At 37.4% G+C, this 16,680-nt stretch overlaps 1 protein-coding gene across 2 annotated transcripts; it reads right to left on the bottom strand.

Annotated features, from left to right (window-relative positions):
* Positions 1 to 1,147: 1,147 nt before the first annotated feature.
* Positions 1,148 to 16,669, bottom strand: LOC115918569 (mRNA export factor-like). 2 transcript variants are annotated; one of them, XM_030983369.1, is made up of 12 exons: positions 16,576 to 16,669; positions 14,330 to 14,556; positions 13,621 to 13,713; positions 12,370 to 12,456; positions 11,163 to 11,249; positions 9,967 to 10,038; positions 8,861 to 8,968; positions 8,365 to 8,474; positions 7,918 to 7,987; positions 6,724 to 6,918; positions 5,957 to 6,045; positions 1,148 to 2,311 (listed from the first exon to the last, which is right to left on the bottom strand). In XM_030983369.1, the coding sequence occupies exons 2-12, from the start codon at positions 14,519 to 14,521 to the stop codon at positions 2,308 to 2,310; spliced, it is 1,107 nt and encodes a 368-aa protein (XP_030839229.1). In that variant the 5' UTR covers positions 14,522 to 14,556; positions 16,576 to 16,669; the 3' UTR covers positions 1,148 to 2,307. The 2 variants fall into 2 exon arrangements, with proteins under 2 accessions (XP_030839229.1, XP_030839228.1); XM_030983368.1 differs by lacking the exon at positions 1,148 to 2,311 and having other exon boundaries at positions 4,070 to 6,045; positions 16,529 to 16,644.
* Between the last annotated feature and the right edge of the window lie 11 nt (positions 16,670 to 16,680).

The raw sequence follows: 16,680 nt of genomic DNA, 5'->3' as shown, positions 1-16,680 counted from the left end.
TTAAAGATTTCCTTCTAAAAGTATTCAACAAAGGCCCTAAATTAAACAAGTCCAAGTTTCATTCAAACACATGACATTTACAAGGGGTATGAATAATACAGCTGCTAACTATATTAGTATAGAGAGTAAATTGATATACAGATATATAGATAGAGAGAGAGAGAGAGAGAGAGAGAGAGAGAGAGAGAGAGAGAGAGAGGGGGAGTGGGGAGAAAGGGAGCAAATATAAAAAGATAATAAAGAGAGAGAGAGAGAGAGAGGGAGTGGGGAGAAAGGGAGCAAATATAAAAAGATAATAAAGAGAGAGAGAGAGAGAGAGAGAGAGAGGGAGTGGGGAGAAAGGGAGCAAATATAAAAAGATAATACAGAGAGAGAGAGAGAGAGAGAGAGAGAGAGAGAGAGAGAGGAGAGAGAGAAACAGAAATAGAAATGGATAAAACAACAAACAAAAGAAAAAAAAAAAAAGAACAAGACACAATACAAAATAAAAATTTAGATTATGGACGCTAAAAATGACTTTTTGGTAACCTCTCTTCAAATTGTTTTTAATCATTCATGCGTGAAATATGCATCATATTAGTTGCTTCAACTGAAAGAGGAGGATGTAAGCTTTACAAATATGTGTCATTTATTAATTATAATTGTGATTAAGTTATGATGAAACATCGATACTTCTCGGTTTCGTTTTTTCTGGGACACACTGTATATGTGAATGTACAATGAGTCAGGGTGGATAGCCACCACAGGGTCAATAGAGACCAGGTGGAAAGCGACTAGAGGGTCAATTGAGACCAGGTGGATAGCGACTAGAGGGTCAATTGAGACCAACAAGAAAAACAATGGAAAAGTGTTTTGACACTTCCCTTCGGAATAGTACAAACTCTTATTTTCATTATTCAGAAAAAAAAGAAGAAAAGTATACATACTGAGAAAATATGACTGGCAACATTCTCTTCAATTGTTATTTTTCCTATTAATATTTGATAATAATCAATCTTGGTATACTTGAATGTACATCTGTACTTGAATGTACATTGTAAAGAATCACTATCCACCCAATTTTCAAAATTTCCCAAAACTTTGTATTTCCTTTAATGTTTCAAACAGCCAATAACATTTAGGAAAAAAGGAGGTACCTTTTCTTTGGTTTTGAAAAAATTGTTATACATGTTCGAAGTCTATAAAATAAAACACTGTATCACATTCATGTAGATAAGGCTCTCAGGCATTAATAATACATTTGTTTACAAAAAGTCAAAGTCACGTTTAAATATGAGAAGCAAAAAAAGATGGATCAAATGAATAGTATTCAACTCCATGCGAGATACAAGTAGATTATGTTGGTGATTTTACAACAGAAAGTGTTGATGAAAATGATTTTATTGTAGAGCAAAGCTTGAATCTAAAAATGATGCTTAATCTGAAATAGTTTATGGCTGATCCACGTTTTCATGGTTCATAACAAACACCATACTTGTCTAACATATTTTGTTTATGAGACTCTTCTTTCACTCAAACTGTTTTTAGGTGTCTTTCATTTTGTAGAGAAAAGAAAATTTTGTCTGCAGTACATGTTCTCTCTCCCTTGAGCTCTTTTTACATACTTTTACCAGAGCTAAACCGTTCTCCTCTCATGCATAATTTTTCACTCACGACTAAAACCCGCCTCAAAATCTGCCTCAATGATTAAACTTTTTGGTCAAAACAGACGCTGCTACATATACCAGTGTACACTAAATTCACTCTTCAAATATGACCATTTTGTCCCCCTTCAAATTTATTGTTCTTCTTCTGTTGTATGTCACAATGGTTTTAGTCAATAATATACAGTAGTTAGAACTTCCCGTTACTTGATTTGCACTTCTCGGTTATTTCAATCTCACCCTTTCTCTTCTAAGACACCATGACTGAATTGCCATGAACATTAACTACATGAACCATGATGAATGGATGCTTTTGCAACAAGCCTTTCCAAATCTAAGTAAAATTCTGTGTGTACAAATCAGAAATAAATAGAGAAGCCAATATTGTTCAATGTATGCAGTGAATTTATTTTTCTTAATAACTGTTTAAATTATTTAGCAACTTGGTTGTGAATGTCTCAACTCAGCACACAAGATGTTAGGGGTTGTTATTTTAGCATTCAGAAGATGGTGAATTAAATGAATTGATCTACAGAAACTGCAAGCATTTTTCAAAACAATCAAGATCTTCGTCCAAGCCTCACCGCTACAGGGACATTCTTACTCTCGTTTCCGCGAACTTTGACCCCAAGAGACTGTTCAGCCTGGCTTCCGCCCACTGAAATTAGCTAGGATAGTATATGAGAAGAAATAATATTTGTTGAATGAAAGTGAAAATATAAGATTCGATTAGATATTACTTTCAAAATTGGGAATATATGATTAAGTATTAGGTAAAATACTACATGAGCTTAAACATCATTTGTTTATTGTAGTGAAAAAAAGGAAGAAGAAAAATAAAAATAAAAATCTATCTCTTGGTAACTTTCACCTGGCTTTAAGACATGTATTTCAGTAAATGCATATCGCTTATCTGCCAAGTATATATGCAAAAGAAAACAAAATCATGATTAACTGAATCCACTTGAAATTGACAATCACCACATTATCACTCTATACAATTTAATGAATATTTAAGCTGTAATGTCACATATTAATAAAGGACTCATTCATTACAAAGAATTTGAAGGGTTTAAGTATGTTTATTCAATTTCATGATGCATTCTTCTCATTCTTTTTACACAGGACTGACAGGAGACACATTTTCAAAAATGATACAGTAGAACCTCATCATAAATACCATTTGGAATCAAAGAAATTTCTCTCTTTATTGAAACCTCGATATACAGTGTATCAGGGTTAAAAATGAATTGAATGATAGGAAAGGAGGCGACTAGCAACTACAATACCTTTTTATAGCAAGAGAGTTTTTCTTTGAATATGGTTCTAATAATGAGGTTCCGCTGCAAAAGTGAGCAAAACCCCACAGGCTACTATAATACATGCAGTTTGCAGAGTGCAAACATACTCCCGTTCACTAATGCTCCATTTTCACGATTGCTTATACCTGCTGCCCGAGTATTGAATTATTCTGTGCAAATTAGTTGTACCCTCCAACTTCGACAGGGTAGATAAATAACGATGGACGTTGACAACGTCACGTTGTACACCTCTCAATGATATTATAGGCAAACAAAAGGGGCTGTTTGAAGTAACGAGTGAAAGTGACGGGAGAGACATAGTCAAATATCAAATACAGAGGAATGTGTGTGTGTTACATTTAAAGCTTATCTGCCGTAGTTTACATGAGGGATTAGACCGCTCTGCAAGGTCACTGGACAGGTGGTTATCTCATCAACTCAGCTCTCAGTTAACATAAGAAAAAGAGGATCATGGGGGACCAATGGTCACCGATTAGGCATTGTTTGTTATATAGAGGGCGCAAGTAGCTACCAGTAGTGCAGTGGGCCTTTAAGACACTTCAAATTAAATTTTGAAAGAAAGACAAAAAAATGGATCAAAAACCTGATCAATAAGATCATAAGTATTGACTGGGACTCTTTTTATTTTGACCCAACCCCCCCCCCCCCCAAAAAAAGGTGTTATTTATATGCATTGAATTACTAAAAAAACCTCTGCAACTTTTTGTCACTTTGTGAAGTGTAAAAATGTATACATTTATTAATATCAATTATGTATTTAAGGCTTGAAATAGAAAAAAAGGATATAAAAAGGGGAATAGAAAGTTTGGACCACTTTTCTTAAAGAGTACAACAAAATGGCTCAGTGAATAGGGGCAAGACCTTTGTTTAATTAAAGCCTCGTTCAGATATGCAGTGTAAGACCGGTGCCGTTTTCTACATTTTCACCCAAGTGTAAATATGCTTAACAGGCGTAAGACCTTTGCGCTTGCCATTCATTTATATGTCAATCCAATTCAATATTGAAGTTTATTTCCACATTTGCTGGCCTAGGAATTGAACCCTGAACACTTGGATTGAGTGAATGAACCACTAAACCACGACACTTCCATTATTTCATTTTTATTTTGCGGCAGTTTACTTTGTCATGTCTGAACTAGCACTAAGAAGCAATCAAACAACACCAATGGAAATGCGCCTTATACATGCATTATCAGACAAGGGGATAGTAAGCGGGCAATGCATAGGTGAATGTGTAAGGTAAAGTACCCTGTGTTGATAACAGCAAAAAATAAGCACCTTGCAAAAATAATTGAGTCTCCGTCATATCTTTGCACCAAAATATGCACTTATTGATTATGTAACTGTCTTATAATAACCTTATGAATATCATAAATGAATGAACATGCATGATAGCAGTGCTAAGCCTTGGCCACAGTCAGAATGAACTGCAAATTACTTCACAACTGTTTAACATTTAGATTAATAAAACCATGGATACAAAGAGCTGTGCACCTCTTCGCATCTGGTCTAGGATAGACTTCACGGAAAGACACACAACATATTGTGACCAAGGCATTAGACAGGGCTCTAGACTAGCCTTTTTGGTCCAGATTTAATTTTTAGAGTCTACATACATGTACCTTATGTAAACATTTTGAAATTGGGGGGGGGGGGGTCCAGACCTAGATTTTGAGCACCCATTTGTCCCGCGCATGTGTTATTGTAGAGACCTGGATTAGAAAACTGCTTTAGCAAGTAAAACCACTGTTCTCTGATAAAGGGCAGACTCTGGCCAGTTCACAATCATTTGTTACCATTCTGGGGGCTGTTTCTCGAAACTGTCATAATACTTTTAGGGTTCAAAACAGTAGCTTGAAAAAAAAAATAGGAATTGTTCCTCCAAAATAGGAATGGTTGGCAGCTATGCACCTGGCCACAATGAGTGGCCTTTCTATACATGTTCAACTGACATAGAAATTGGCATTACATGCCTAAGAAACATTACAAACACAACTCTAATAATCATTCTTCATCTCTCTCTTTGAAGAATTAAAACAAAATGAAAAATAATATCCTGCCGTGGCTGCTGAACTTGACATATTCAAAATGGGTAATGTTGCTTTCTGTACGGTTGTTTTTAAACAAATGCTACAAATCAAAGGTAAGTTGAACTTGTGATTTTTTTAAAACTCTAACCAACTTTCACCAAAGCTATTAACAGGGAGATCTAATCAGGGTGAATAAAGTCATTCATAACAACATGATGAAAGGGTAAAGACATTCTGCTGCCTCATTAATAGAACATCTCAATGCAATATCATGTATGCATTACATTGAGGGGGCCATAACTTGTGAACTTCTTTATAAAAAGGTTTTCCTGTATGTCTGTGCATCTACAAACACCCACCCCCCCCCCCCCCCCCCGAAAAAAGAAAAGAAAAACAAAATTTTCATTTTGTCTACATCTCTCGTGTTTCATTATCCTTGGACTTTGAAATGAATCATCTGCTCAAGACCATAGTGAGCTACCAGTATCTTGTGCACTAATGCCCGAATTCACAAAGGAGGTTTGTCGACAAACCTAGGTTTACGTGCATCCCATGACGCGCTTCAACGCATTTCAAACAAACCTTGGCCTGAAAAGTGTCATATGACGGACATAAATGTAGGTTTGTCGACAGACCTCCTTTGTGAATTCTGCCATAGAGTTCAAGTCCTTTTGGTTTTCAACATATGCAACAATCATGTCCCAACAAAAGTTTGTTTGTACTTGATTGTCTTTGTATAAGCTTACAAAATTCATGAGAACTCAGCCTAACTCAAATATAAAAGACCAACAAAAATAAAAAATGCTTCCCAGACTTCATTCAATGTATTTTCTACTGCATCTTTTTTTTTAACGTCCATGAGCATTTTGCTCCATAGACAAATAATAACAAGTCTGTCACATTCTCATTCTAAGCATGCTGCCCCTTATAATTAATGACCGCTATCATGTATTCGCTCTACCTCCTTCTATTTCTTGGGCGTAGTTCCTCTGTGGCGTTTCCTCGCAGGAAGATGTAGTTCTTCTTCTGTGGGTTGTAGAACTCGTGTCCCTGTTGATAAAGGAAGATCAAAAGACTTTGGTCATACATCCCGGCGTAGTGGCAAAACAAAGCTCTCAAATTACACATACATTGTTAAAGGCCTGTCCTCATCAGCTCGAATTTGCCAAGTAACCTGCTATTTCAACTATCCAATCGCAAATTAACGCTGTTGCAATTAGCGTGATAATTGGTCGAGAAAATATCCCTAGAAATCTTGGTCTTGTTTCCACCATATCCCACTATTTGGGAATAAGCGGGCTAATTTGAGCTTGAGCTTTGGGATAATATCCTGAGTCTGAAAATAGCGAGTTATTTGGCAAACTCAAGCTGATGAAAACAGGCCTATAAAGATTTCATACTACCCTTGTTTCTTATATTTCATGCCATACCTAAGTTTTAGCATCTCATTGACTGATTTATACAAATATTGCCTGCTTCGACATTCAATATAACAAATGATATCATATTTCACCAAGGCCTCAGGCGGAGGTTGAAATATAATGGAACAAGGGGAATTTTCCATATGATAAACTGTTGAAATAATGGGTCTGGCAATCTGTACTATGGAATTACCAATCCAACATATATGTAGAAGAGGGGAAATAGTATTCAAAATAATATTCTTTCAATTCTGTAGTAAATAAAAAGGGATGCGTAATGAAAGTAAAATGTAGAGACACAACTCACCCTTGACCAATCATAGCTGACGGCGTATGCAAATATCTGACCCTTGGCATCAAAAGCGGCACATGTGATTGGCTGTTCCATCTGTTCTGACGTCTTCAGTTTTGTCCTAGCATCCTTGTCCCAGAAACTGAACTTGCCGTCTGAGCCACATGTAGCTAGTGTGCCGTACTCTGGGTGGAATGCTATTGAGTTAACCTGCACGGGTTCAACAACAAATATATAATAATATTTAGCTTTTATATAGCACTTAATACAATGTCACTAAGTGCTTTAAAAATATACTATTACCCCGGTCATTGGATTGAGTGCTTGCCGACACACTGTGTGCACAATCTCCACTCCCTGGGGAGCATTCCAGCAAGGCGTTACTTGACGCTCAAAAACTTTTTGACCAACAATGACGGTCGCATCCTACCAGGTACCCATTTAACACCTGGGTGGAGTAGCAAGTGCAGGTTAATATCTTGCCAAAGGATATTAGTGCTGTGTTGGGATTCGAACCCTCGACCTTCGCATCTCCAGTCAAGGGCCTTAAACCACTCGACCATGACACTCCCACAAAGGTGATAGTTTTGATAGGGCAGATATGACAGTGTCTTGCAATTTTTCAGCAGGTCAAATTTTGACAGATTGATTTTAGTACCCTACTTTCAATGTTCAAAACTACAAATAAATGACAGCTGCCAAATAATTGTGGGAGAGAGTATATACTGCATGAAAAAATTAAGTTCTCAGTATACATGTATTTTAGTTCTCCTGAAACTATGCATAAGTTATAGTCTTAAGTGCAGATTTTTCTATTTCGCAGGTCGAAACAAAGAAGTCAAGACAGTTCCTTTTGACAAAAATATAATAATAATAATAATAATAATAATAATATTTAATTTTTATATAGCACTTAATACAAAATGTCTCTAAGCGCTTTACAAATATACTATTACCCCGGTCATTGGATTCAGTGCTTGCCCGCACACAATGTGTGCACAATCTCCACTCCCTGGGGAGCATATAGGATTAGCTTTCAACTTAATAAAATGAACCATATCTTATCAAAATCTGCAGTCAAACTGATCAAACATATTGATCAAGACAAGTTGAACCAAGTAGATTTATTGAGCTAAGTTATACTACATGAACAGATCTGCAGTAAACTGAGCTACATGTACATGGCCATATTGGATGACCTAGACTTACTGCATAGATATCTTGGCTGTTGTATGAGGCTCCATTGGTCCTGTGGCATTTGAAGGTAAAGTTGTCTTTTCTGGAATAAAACAAATGATTAGTATTATTACGGATAGTCTATTGTTTTCGCTAAAAGTGGATAAAATATGAAGCAAAATCATGTGGCAAGTACTCACATATTAAGACATACGAGGGTGTGCCTCTCTAATGGATCACTTTTTCACAAAAATATCCCTAAACATGGGTCCGTATTTTTCAAAATTTCAATTTTTTTGGGGGTGTTTGCATGGCAAAGATCTGAAAATTGTGAAAAATGAGCTTTACTTCAAGAAAAATCCCCCCAAAGGACCCTTAAAAATGGGTAGGGGTTTCAAGGCTTGAGCTTCACACCCCTATCCGAACCAAATCTGAGTACCCCCCCCCCCCCCCCCCCCCCCCATGAACACTCATACTTACGGGTTGGCTGCCTGCACAAACTGGATTGCACATCTTCCCTCGATGCTACCCAAGGCAAACCCTGTTGGTGCGTTCTTCTTTGTGTCTTTGAAGATGGCAAGGCATCTCAGCTGCATGGAAAAGGACATTAGTTTGAGTTGGGGTTTGAAGTTTTATTATCCAAACAAAAAGTACATCAATATAACAATCAAATGTGCATGTTTAACATTGAAAGGATAAATGGGACCAGAAAAGAGCATTAAATGCTAATCGTGCCAAGTACCACTAACACACAAAAGTATCACAACAATGAATGAGAATGTAATGAATAAATATGAATAACTAACGGTACAAGCCATTCTGCATCTAGGTTAAAATACATGTATGTTCTGCGATTAAATACAAATAACCTTCATTTCATGGATTATCATGACAGAGTCCTGCATTCTCAATCAATTTCCTCGGCTATTCTATTCTAAAGAAGTTTTTACTGATTGTATAAAGTTCCTACACTTACCTGATATTTGAGTGGTGAATCCATCCGTCTGAATTCTGAAGGCTGGTTCTCTAGCTGGTAGATGATGACGTTCTTGTCAGCCGTGCCCACTACGGCCATCGGGTACATCTAAGGGTATGGCAAGAACAGGGAGGTGTTTCACAAAACTTGTCATCAGTGACAAATGACAGTTTTTGTTACAAGCTAGTGAAATCCTTGCTTCTGATTGGTTATCAGCAGATTTGTCACTGATTTTTGTCACTTGGCATTGAAAAACGGCTTTGTGAAACAGCCCCAGATAGAGGGACAGAGAGACGGATAATAACAATATAAACAGAATTATAAGTTATATGGTACATATACAATGAATAAGATGGAGAGAGAGAACAAATGAATTAATGATATGGAATAAATTTGGAATAAAATATGGAACAACATTTCAAACTGCATTGTTCTTGCGGTTCTACGAGTCTCTGGTACTTGCCCCTCCCCACCCCCCCCCCCCCCCCCCCCCCCCCCCCCCCTGGAGAAACTACTTTTTCTTATTTCAAAGCCTTGAACAATGATTTTTAACATTATCTGCAAAAACCTCTTCTCTGTACTTTCAATTCTATTCTTTTCTTACATAGTCATCTTTATCCTTGGTGACAATTTATTCCAGGTATATGTATCCTCCTCCTAGAAGCATTCGAATCATTCCTAACCCATTACCTGCAGGAGCGTAATTGGCAAGATAATTCAATATTTAATAAGGTAAAAGGGCAGCATGAAGAAAAAGAAAAAAAAAAACCCAAACAAACAACCCCCTCCCCCCCCCCCCCCCCCCGAAAAAAAAAAAATAACTAGGCATTGTTATACCGTGTACATGATCAGGAAAGACCTTCCAAAACTCTGATATTTAGGAAGCGCGGTAGCTCAGTTGGTAGAGCAGTGGTCTCGTAATCCGATGACCCGGATTCAAAACCAAGTCGATGCGTTAGTGCCCGTTGGTCAGGCATTAATCCCTCATCACTAGGTCCCTCTGAGAGGACCTAAAGCGGTCAGTACTCTGGTTGCTTACTATTATGCTTTCTTAGCAGTCAGGTAAAATAAATAATAACTACCACTATATTGACTCTCTGACTCACCACATCAGCACAATAGCACCTCTCTGGAAGCTGGATGCTTAGGATGGGGTTCGGTTGTCGGGTATCCCAGAACTGAAACATTAAACATCATTAGTAAACTGTAATGGACGTTTACAATCTCGTCTTGTTAATGTATAAAGTGCTAGAATAGTGTTGATTATACTTTTTTTTAAATAAAAAATTATAACTTATTAATTTGATCTTCGTATGTATTCTTGTAAGCTTCATGTAATAATTTTTTTTTTTTAATCGTATTAAACTGAATGCAATTCAGTTCTCGGGCTGCTGTTTTCAGTAATTTTAATAAATCATTTAATCAAAATAAAGAAGTTGTGAAGGAATTAAAAATACAAAATTTGATCATGACACATCAAACACATCTGAAAGGTCTCTGAGCGTAAATGGTATCCCCTGATCAATTTCAACAGGCATTTCGTAATGTGTGTGAAGGCATGTTGGTGTGTGCAAGGTGTATGAATGTCCTCTTACTCATAAATATTAACAAAATATACTCAGCCAGAAAATGAAGGAATTTGTAATGTTTTAGGCTGGACAAAGCTTTAAAGCCTATCTGCACTAGTTCGGCCAGGAAAGATTAGATCTCCCTGCATGGTCACTGGCAGGCAGAGCTGCCAACCTCCAGAATAGAAAATCAGTAATCATAAGGCTCAAAATCAGTAATTTGGGGAATAAATCAGTAATTTCCTATGCTGCGCCATGAATCTAAAAAGAATGGCATGCGGACGCATGCACGCATGATTATCTGAAATTTATGGTGATTTTACTCCCACAAAGTTGCTAAATATTGATTTTCAGGTCATCACAACACGTAAGTTTTCGATGAAAAATTGGCTTCTATTAAGAGAATACTTGATACTTTTCTGTCTTTCTCATGCAGCGAGTGTTGGATGGCTATTAATCCGTAATTTTTAGACAACATTCCGTACTGCCCTAAGGGTCGTTAATTTCCGTACCAATTACGGGATATCCGTACCAGTTGGCAGCTCTGGGCAGGTGGTTATCTCATCAAATCGGCCCTCAATTAACATAAGAAAAAGGGGATCAACGGTAACCGCTAAGGCATTGTTGGCTATATAGAGGGCGCAAGTAGCTACAAGTAGTGCAGTCCTGCATTAAGTTAGACCATTTTCTCAGAGATTGCTATAAACTCATAGCAATTCTTCTCACTGTCTCACCTTGATGGTTTTATCCCAGCTGCCGGTCATGACACAGGAGTAGTTTGGTGCTTTTACCCAACGTATGGACTTGATAGGTCCATCATGCTACAAACAAAAACCAGAACATCAACTTTAACAGCAACTGACATCAAATAGAGTTCATGACAAAGATATCAGTACTGATATTACATGTATTACACGAGAAGGCGCGATAGCTCAGTTGGTAGAGCAGTGGTCTAGTAATCCGGCAAATCGAGTTCGAAACCAAGGCGATGTGCTAGTGCCCTTTGGTAAGGCATTAATCCTCATTACCAGGTCTTTCGGAGAGGACCTAGAGCCGTCAGTCCTCTGGCTGCTTATTAACAAGCATTTTTGCTTTCTTAGCAGTAAGGTAAAATAACCACCACTACTACTATTAACAAGTACTTTCGCTACCATGAAATTTCAGGAAAACTTCAAAATAGATTTCAAACTGCTAGCCTCAAAGTAACATCTGCAAGTTGTTGATAGGATGTGAATGTTTGTATAAAAAAGTAAGTTTCAAATTTACTTCAGGAAATTGGTACATTAACCTATGTCCTCAAATGACCTCAATATATCATCTTTAATATTGGGTCATAAATTGTAGGTTTGATGTGTTATACTCAAGGTAGACAGTAGAGATTCTCTTGACTACATTAAACTCTACATGTTCGTATATTTCTAGGTACTTAAATCATCAATCAATTTTTAAGCTCACTGCACAATACACAATCCTCTAGCAATCTGATTTGCGAAGAAATGGCAATTGTAATAGATAGGAAATCTAAACGAACATCATCTTTCTGAAGTAGCTTCTAATAATGATAAGAATACTAGCAACCAGGATTCTAGTGCATTGAACTCTTCTAGTCAGAATAAAAACCGCATCGGCTTCCAATCGTAGACAATAGCACTGTCTGACGTCACTGCAAGTGTGAGCTGATTTAGCTTTTCTTCTTCTTCCAAGGAAACATAAAATTCCTTGAAATTTAGGTTTTCTTAATCATATGACTATTCTGAACCTCGGTCATGAAGATTTTACATGTTTGAATGTTTGTATCAGCATAATATAATGTGCGGTTGGCTGAACATTAAAAGAGTTTGAACACTACACAGTTACCCGATGCCTATGGCCTATCATATTCATTTATTTACAATTCTAAGTTACATGGACAATGGTTCTTGTTATTTGTGTTTTCTTTACCTGTGCAATTTGAATGGCTTGATTACTGTTGAGATCCCACATCTTGGCTGTGTTGTCACAAGAAGCTGTGAATACTTTCGTGCCATCCTGAGGGGAAAAAAGGAAGAAATATTTAAAATTTGAGTGAAAGCACAACATTAAATCATAGTAAAAACATGATATTGAAAAATGAATAAGTTTAAATTTCAGTGGCAACCTAGATGAATTCATATCATTTCAATCAGCTTCACTAAAATGCACAGAGCAGGGCTAACATGGACATCTGAAATTGGCAGTGCTCATATTTTTCATCATAATGTGCTCTATTAACAAGAAGGATTTAACAAATCTTTGTCATTCTGCAGCCGTGATCGAAGAGGGTTGGTGAGGGTACAGTCCACAGACCTTCCTGATAACCTGCCCCTTTCCAGGACTTAACCTATCCTTATGGGGAAGAGAGGAGCAGGTCATTTTCCTTGTACACACAAAAAAAAATCCCTTTTAAAATAGCCTACTCCAGTGCCCCATTTCGCAAAACTTTTCATCAGTGACAAATGGCAGTGTTTGTTATAAGCTAGTGAAATCCTTGCTTCTGATTGGTTATCAGCAGATTTGTCACTGATTTTTGTCATTTGTCATTGAAAAAAGGTTTTGAGACATGGGTCCCAGATGAGGAGGTGCAAAGGTTCAATGATAAAGCCAGTCTGAAGCCAGGACAACAACCTAGAGCCCTTTGCAAAAGCATTTTTCTTTATTGACCAAGTCCCTCGGATACACCTTACTGCTATATTTAAGTCCACTGCTTGCTTACCTACACACACACACACACTTTCTTCTCAATAGCCAGATAAAAATAAACATCACAGTCCAAAAGGAGATGTCAGTTGGTCTAGCGGTAATGTCTATGATAACGGTCAGCCCTCTGCCTTCGCCTACAAACTGACTCAGCAAACCATGGTTCGAGACTGAGTCACATCTTTCAGATGGTGACATTAAAGCCCCACTGCACTACTTATAGCTACTTGCGCCCTCTAAATAGCAAAAAATGCCTAATCAGTGCCTGTTGGTACCCCATGATCCCCTTTTTCTTATGTTAATTGAGAGCTGATTTGATGAGATAACCACCTGTCAGTGACCTTGCACGGAGGTCTACTCCCTCCTGGCCGAACTAGTACAAACAGGCTTGAAAGGTCTAATCATATCTGATCGATGCGTGTCTGTAAAAACCCAAATTAATCACACACACACGAACAAACACAAAATACTACTTACATCGTGCCAATCTACATCCATGACAGGACCAGTGTGAGTCTGTTGAGCCTTAGGGATAGTCTGACCACTGCTCTGGATCTCCCAGCACCGAACCTAGAAAAGGAAGACAGTAAAACTCATAAAAAAGAGCAGGGATAGGGTACATTAATCACCCAATACTTGACCACCATTCAAAGAAATATGAAAATAGAAGTTCCGTTTCAGTGGAACCTCCTTATATTAAAGAAATTCTTCATGATCAATTAAATTACATAATTATATAAAAACTTTTTATATCGGGGCAAAGAAAGAAAAGGAAATACACAAATTGTACTGGGTGACTCCAATCTGTGTTACAAACAACATTTGAAAAGCTGCTGTCATTTTTTTCACACACAAAAAAGGGAGAGTCTTAAGAAATTGAATTGTGGTTATTTCAGTATCACTACTATCATTCAATGGCAATTAAAACAAAACAATCAGTTTACTGTCCCAGGAAAGGAAAATAATCATGATTTAATAAGTTAAAAAAGAAACACATACACACACACACATCAGAAAACAAATAAAATGAAACAAACAAATCTTACTAATTTTTTCAGGGAATTTTTCAAATAATGTTCAGTTTTCCTTGGTTTATTGTGCTGTCCAATATTCTTTGAATCAATATGCACCACAGATGCAAATCAATGGTGTTATCACATCCATATGGAAATAAAATTTTCCTTACATTGTTATCCCATGACCCAGCGATGAGGAATGTGTTTGGGATCGAAGCTGGGCTGAATCGTAAGGAGCTGATGCTATCATCCGGTGGAGAGGTGACTTCGATGTCTTTCATCGGGTTGTGCGTTCCTGACGTGTTGGTCTGGCCGAACACACCGGACGAGCTGGCGCCGAAGGCTGTGGACGTCCCAAACATGGTGGAAGACTGCTGGAGTTGACTTCTAGTAAGGACTGAGAAGAGAAGGAAAACTACTGTATAAGGGTAATGATGATGAGGTGACGATGATGCTGTTACTATTACTACTCCTGCCATTATACTACTACCATATTAATACTACTACTGTACTATTAAAGCCCATCTGTACTAGTTTACAGGAGGATTAGACCAGCCTGAAAGGTCACTGACAGCTCACTTCAAAATATTTTCCCCCTTTTTTCTTTGATTGTTTGGTTGCTCAACATTATTTTTGTCTGTTTATCTGCTACCATTACCATATATCAGTTTAGTAATTTTATGATCTTGACCCTACTTTCTCTTAGTTTATTTTGGTATTGTATTGATGGAATTGTATTATTTTTGTCATCTTTATTTCGTATTGTACTTGTCATACCTTTCGTTTGGCTCACTATTGTATATTTACTGTATTTATAACCGTATTGTATAATTTGTAAACATGAACAGTTTTGGTCCTTGGACCTTTGAATCATGTATATTTACATGTATATGTCTTTTTAAACCAAAAATAAATGAATAAATAAATAAGAAAAAGAGGATAATGGGGGACAAATGGTCACTGATTAGGCATTGTTTGCTAAATAGAGGGCGCAAGTAGCTATAAGTAGTAGAGTGGGCCTTTAAAGGAAATCTCACCCCGAAAAATAAGTGTAGGTATTCTGAAAAATGAGATGTATTTTTGCCCTTTGATGCACAAACAGTACAAGATTCCTTACAAAAAACGAACAAGAGAATATAAAAATGAAGATATTCTTGACATGATGTGATGCCTTTTAGCATGACATGGGCGCAGATTTTTTCTTGAAAATGTGACCCAACAGTTGAAGTTGTACATGTATCATGCACCATGCAAGCTATAGTTGGAAAGACTTTTTAAGTCAATAACAAAACTTTTAACTTTCAATGAGGAAAATCTTGAAATACATGATATAGTAGAATTATTGTGGCCGGAGCCATGACCATAGTTCGCACATGATCTAAATTGCTGGACGATTCCATATCTAAAAAACTGTAAGATTTCAAAAATCTGATACCACCAATGGAAAGAGGAACTTAAATTACACAGATTCACAATTTTCTTTGGAATCAGGTTTGAAATTATGAAAATAATGACAAAAGATCAGCGAATTTTGCAGTCTTTTGCACCTATTTAAAATTGTTGAAATTACCAAGAATGGTTTAGGAATCTTCACATCAAGAGAAGATGTACATGTACATGTACCTCAGCAAAATTGTAAATAAAAAGTGATCTGCCAAATGATAGTTTGGGCGACGGTGAAAATGATGTAATTAACTTATAATATTTGGAATGATGGAATGGTGGTGGTGGTTATTTTACCTGACTGCTAAGAAAACATAAATGCTTTCAAGTAAGCAACCAGACGGCCGGCGGCTTTAGGTCCTCTCCAATGCTGGTAATGAGGATTAATGCCTTACCAAAGGGCACTAGCGCACTGCCTTCGTTTCGAACCCGGGTCACCAGATTACAAGACCACTGCTCTACCGACTGAGCTACATGTAGGATGGATTGCTTCTTTTGATAATAATTAAACTTTATAAATTTGTGAGAAAGTTATGGAAATCATGCCATGGTCCTCAGAAATATGGATAGAATTTGTATGTAAACTTTGTAATAAACTACAACACATGTCTACATGTACGTCACAACATGTGGTTCAATCAAAATGTGGTCCCAAAATGTCAGCGAACTTGTTTTTGGACTCTTTGCGAGATGCTACGAAAGACGTCGTGTCGCACCCCATGCCCTACATAGGCGCATCCACATACACCACGGCTGGAGCTCGAGCAAGCCACTCTTTACCCGTCCCCGAACCGTAGGAGAGGCCCACGGCCGCGAGGGCCGAGCGCCATCCTCGAAAACTGAACTTCTCATGTCCAAATTACTTTGCCAATTTGCCCTAGCCCAGCAAATTTATCTAGCATGCCCAGAGTTTATTACAATCTTACCTCGATCAACCTCATTCAAATCTACAGCATGTGGTTCAAAAACTTACGTTTCCTTCAAATAAAGAACTGCCCAAATTTACAGGAAAGTCGTGTTAAAAATGAAAATGGTCTCTCATTCATTCATTTTTTCACGCACCCGCCTGACGTGAGAG

This window comes from Strongylocentrotus purpuratus, unplaced genomic scaffold (assembly GCF_000002235.5).
Source record: "Strongylocentrotus purpuratus isolate Spur 01 unplaced genomic scaffold, Spur_5.0 spur5_scaffold_13, whole genome shotgun sequence".
Taxonomy (NCBI): domain Eukaryota; kingdom Metazoa; phylum Echinodermata; class Echinoidea; order Camarodonta; family Strongylocentrotidae; genus Strongylocentrotus; species Strongylocentrotus purpuratus.
This window is presented reverse-complemented; position numbering and strand designations above follow the sequence as displayed.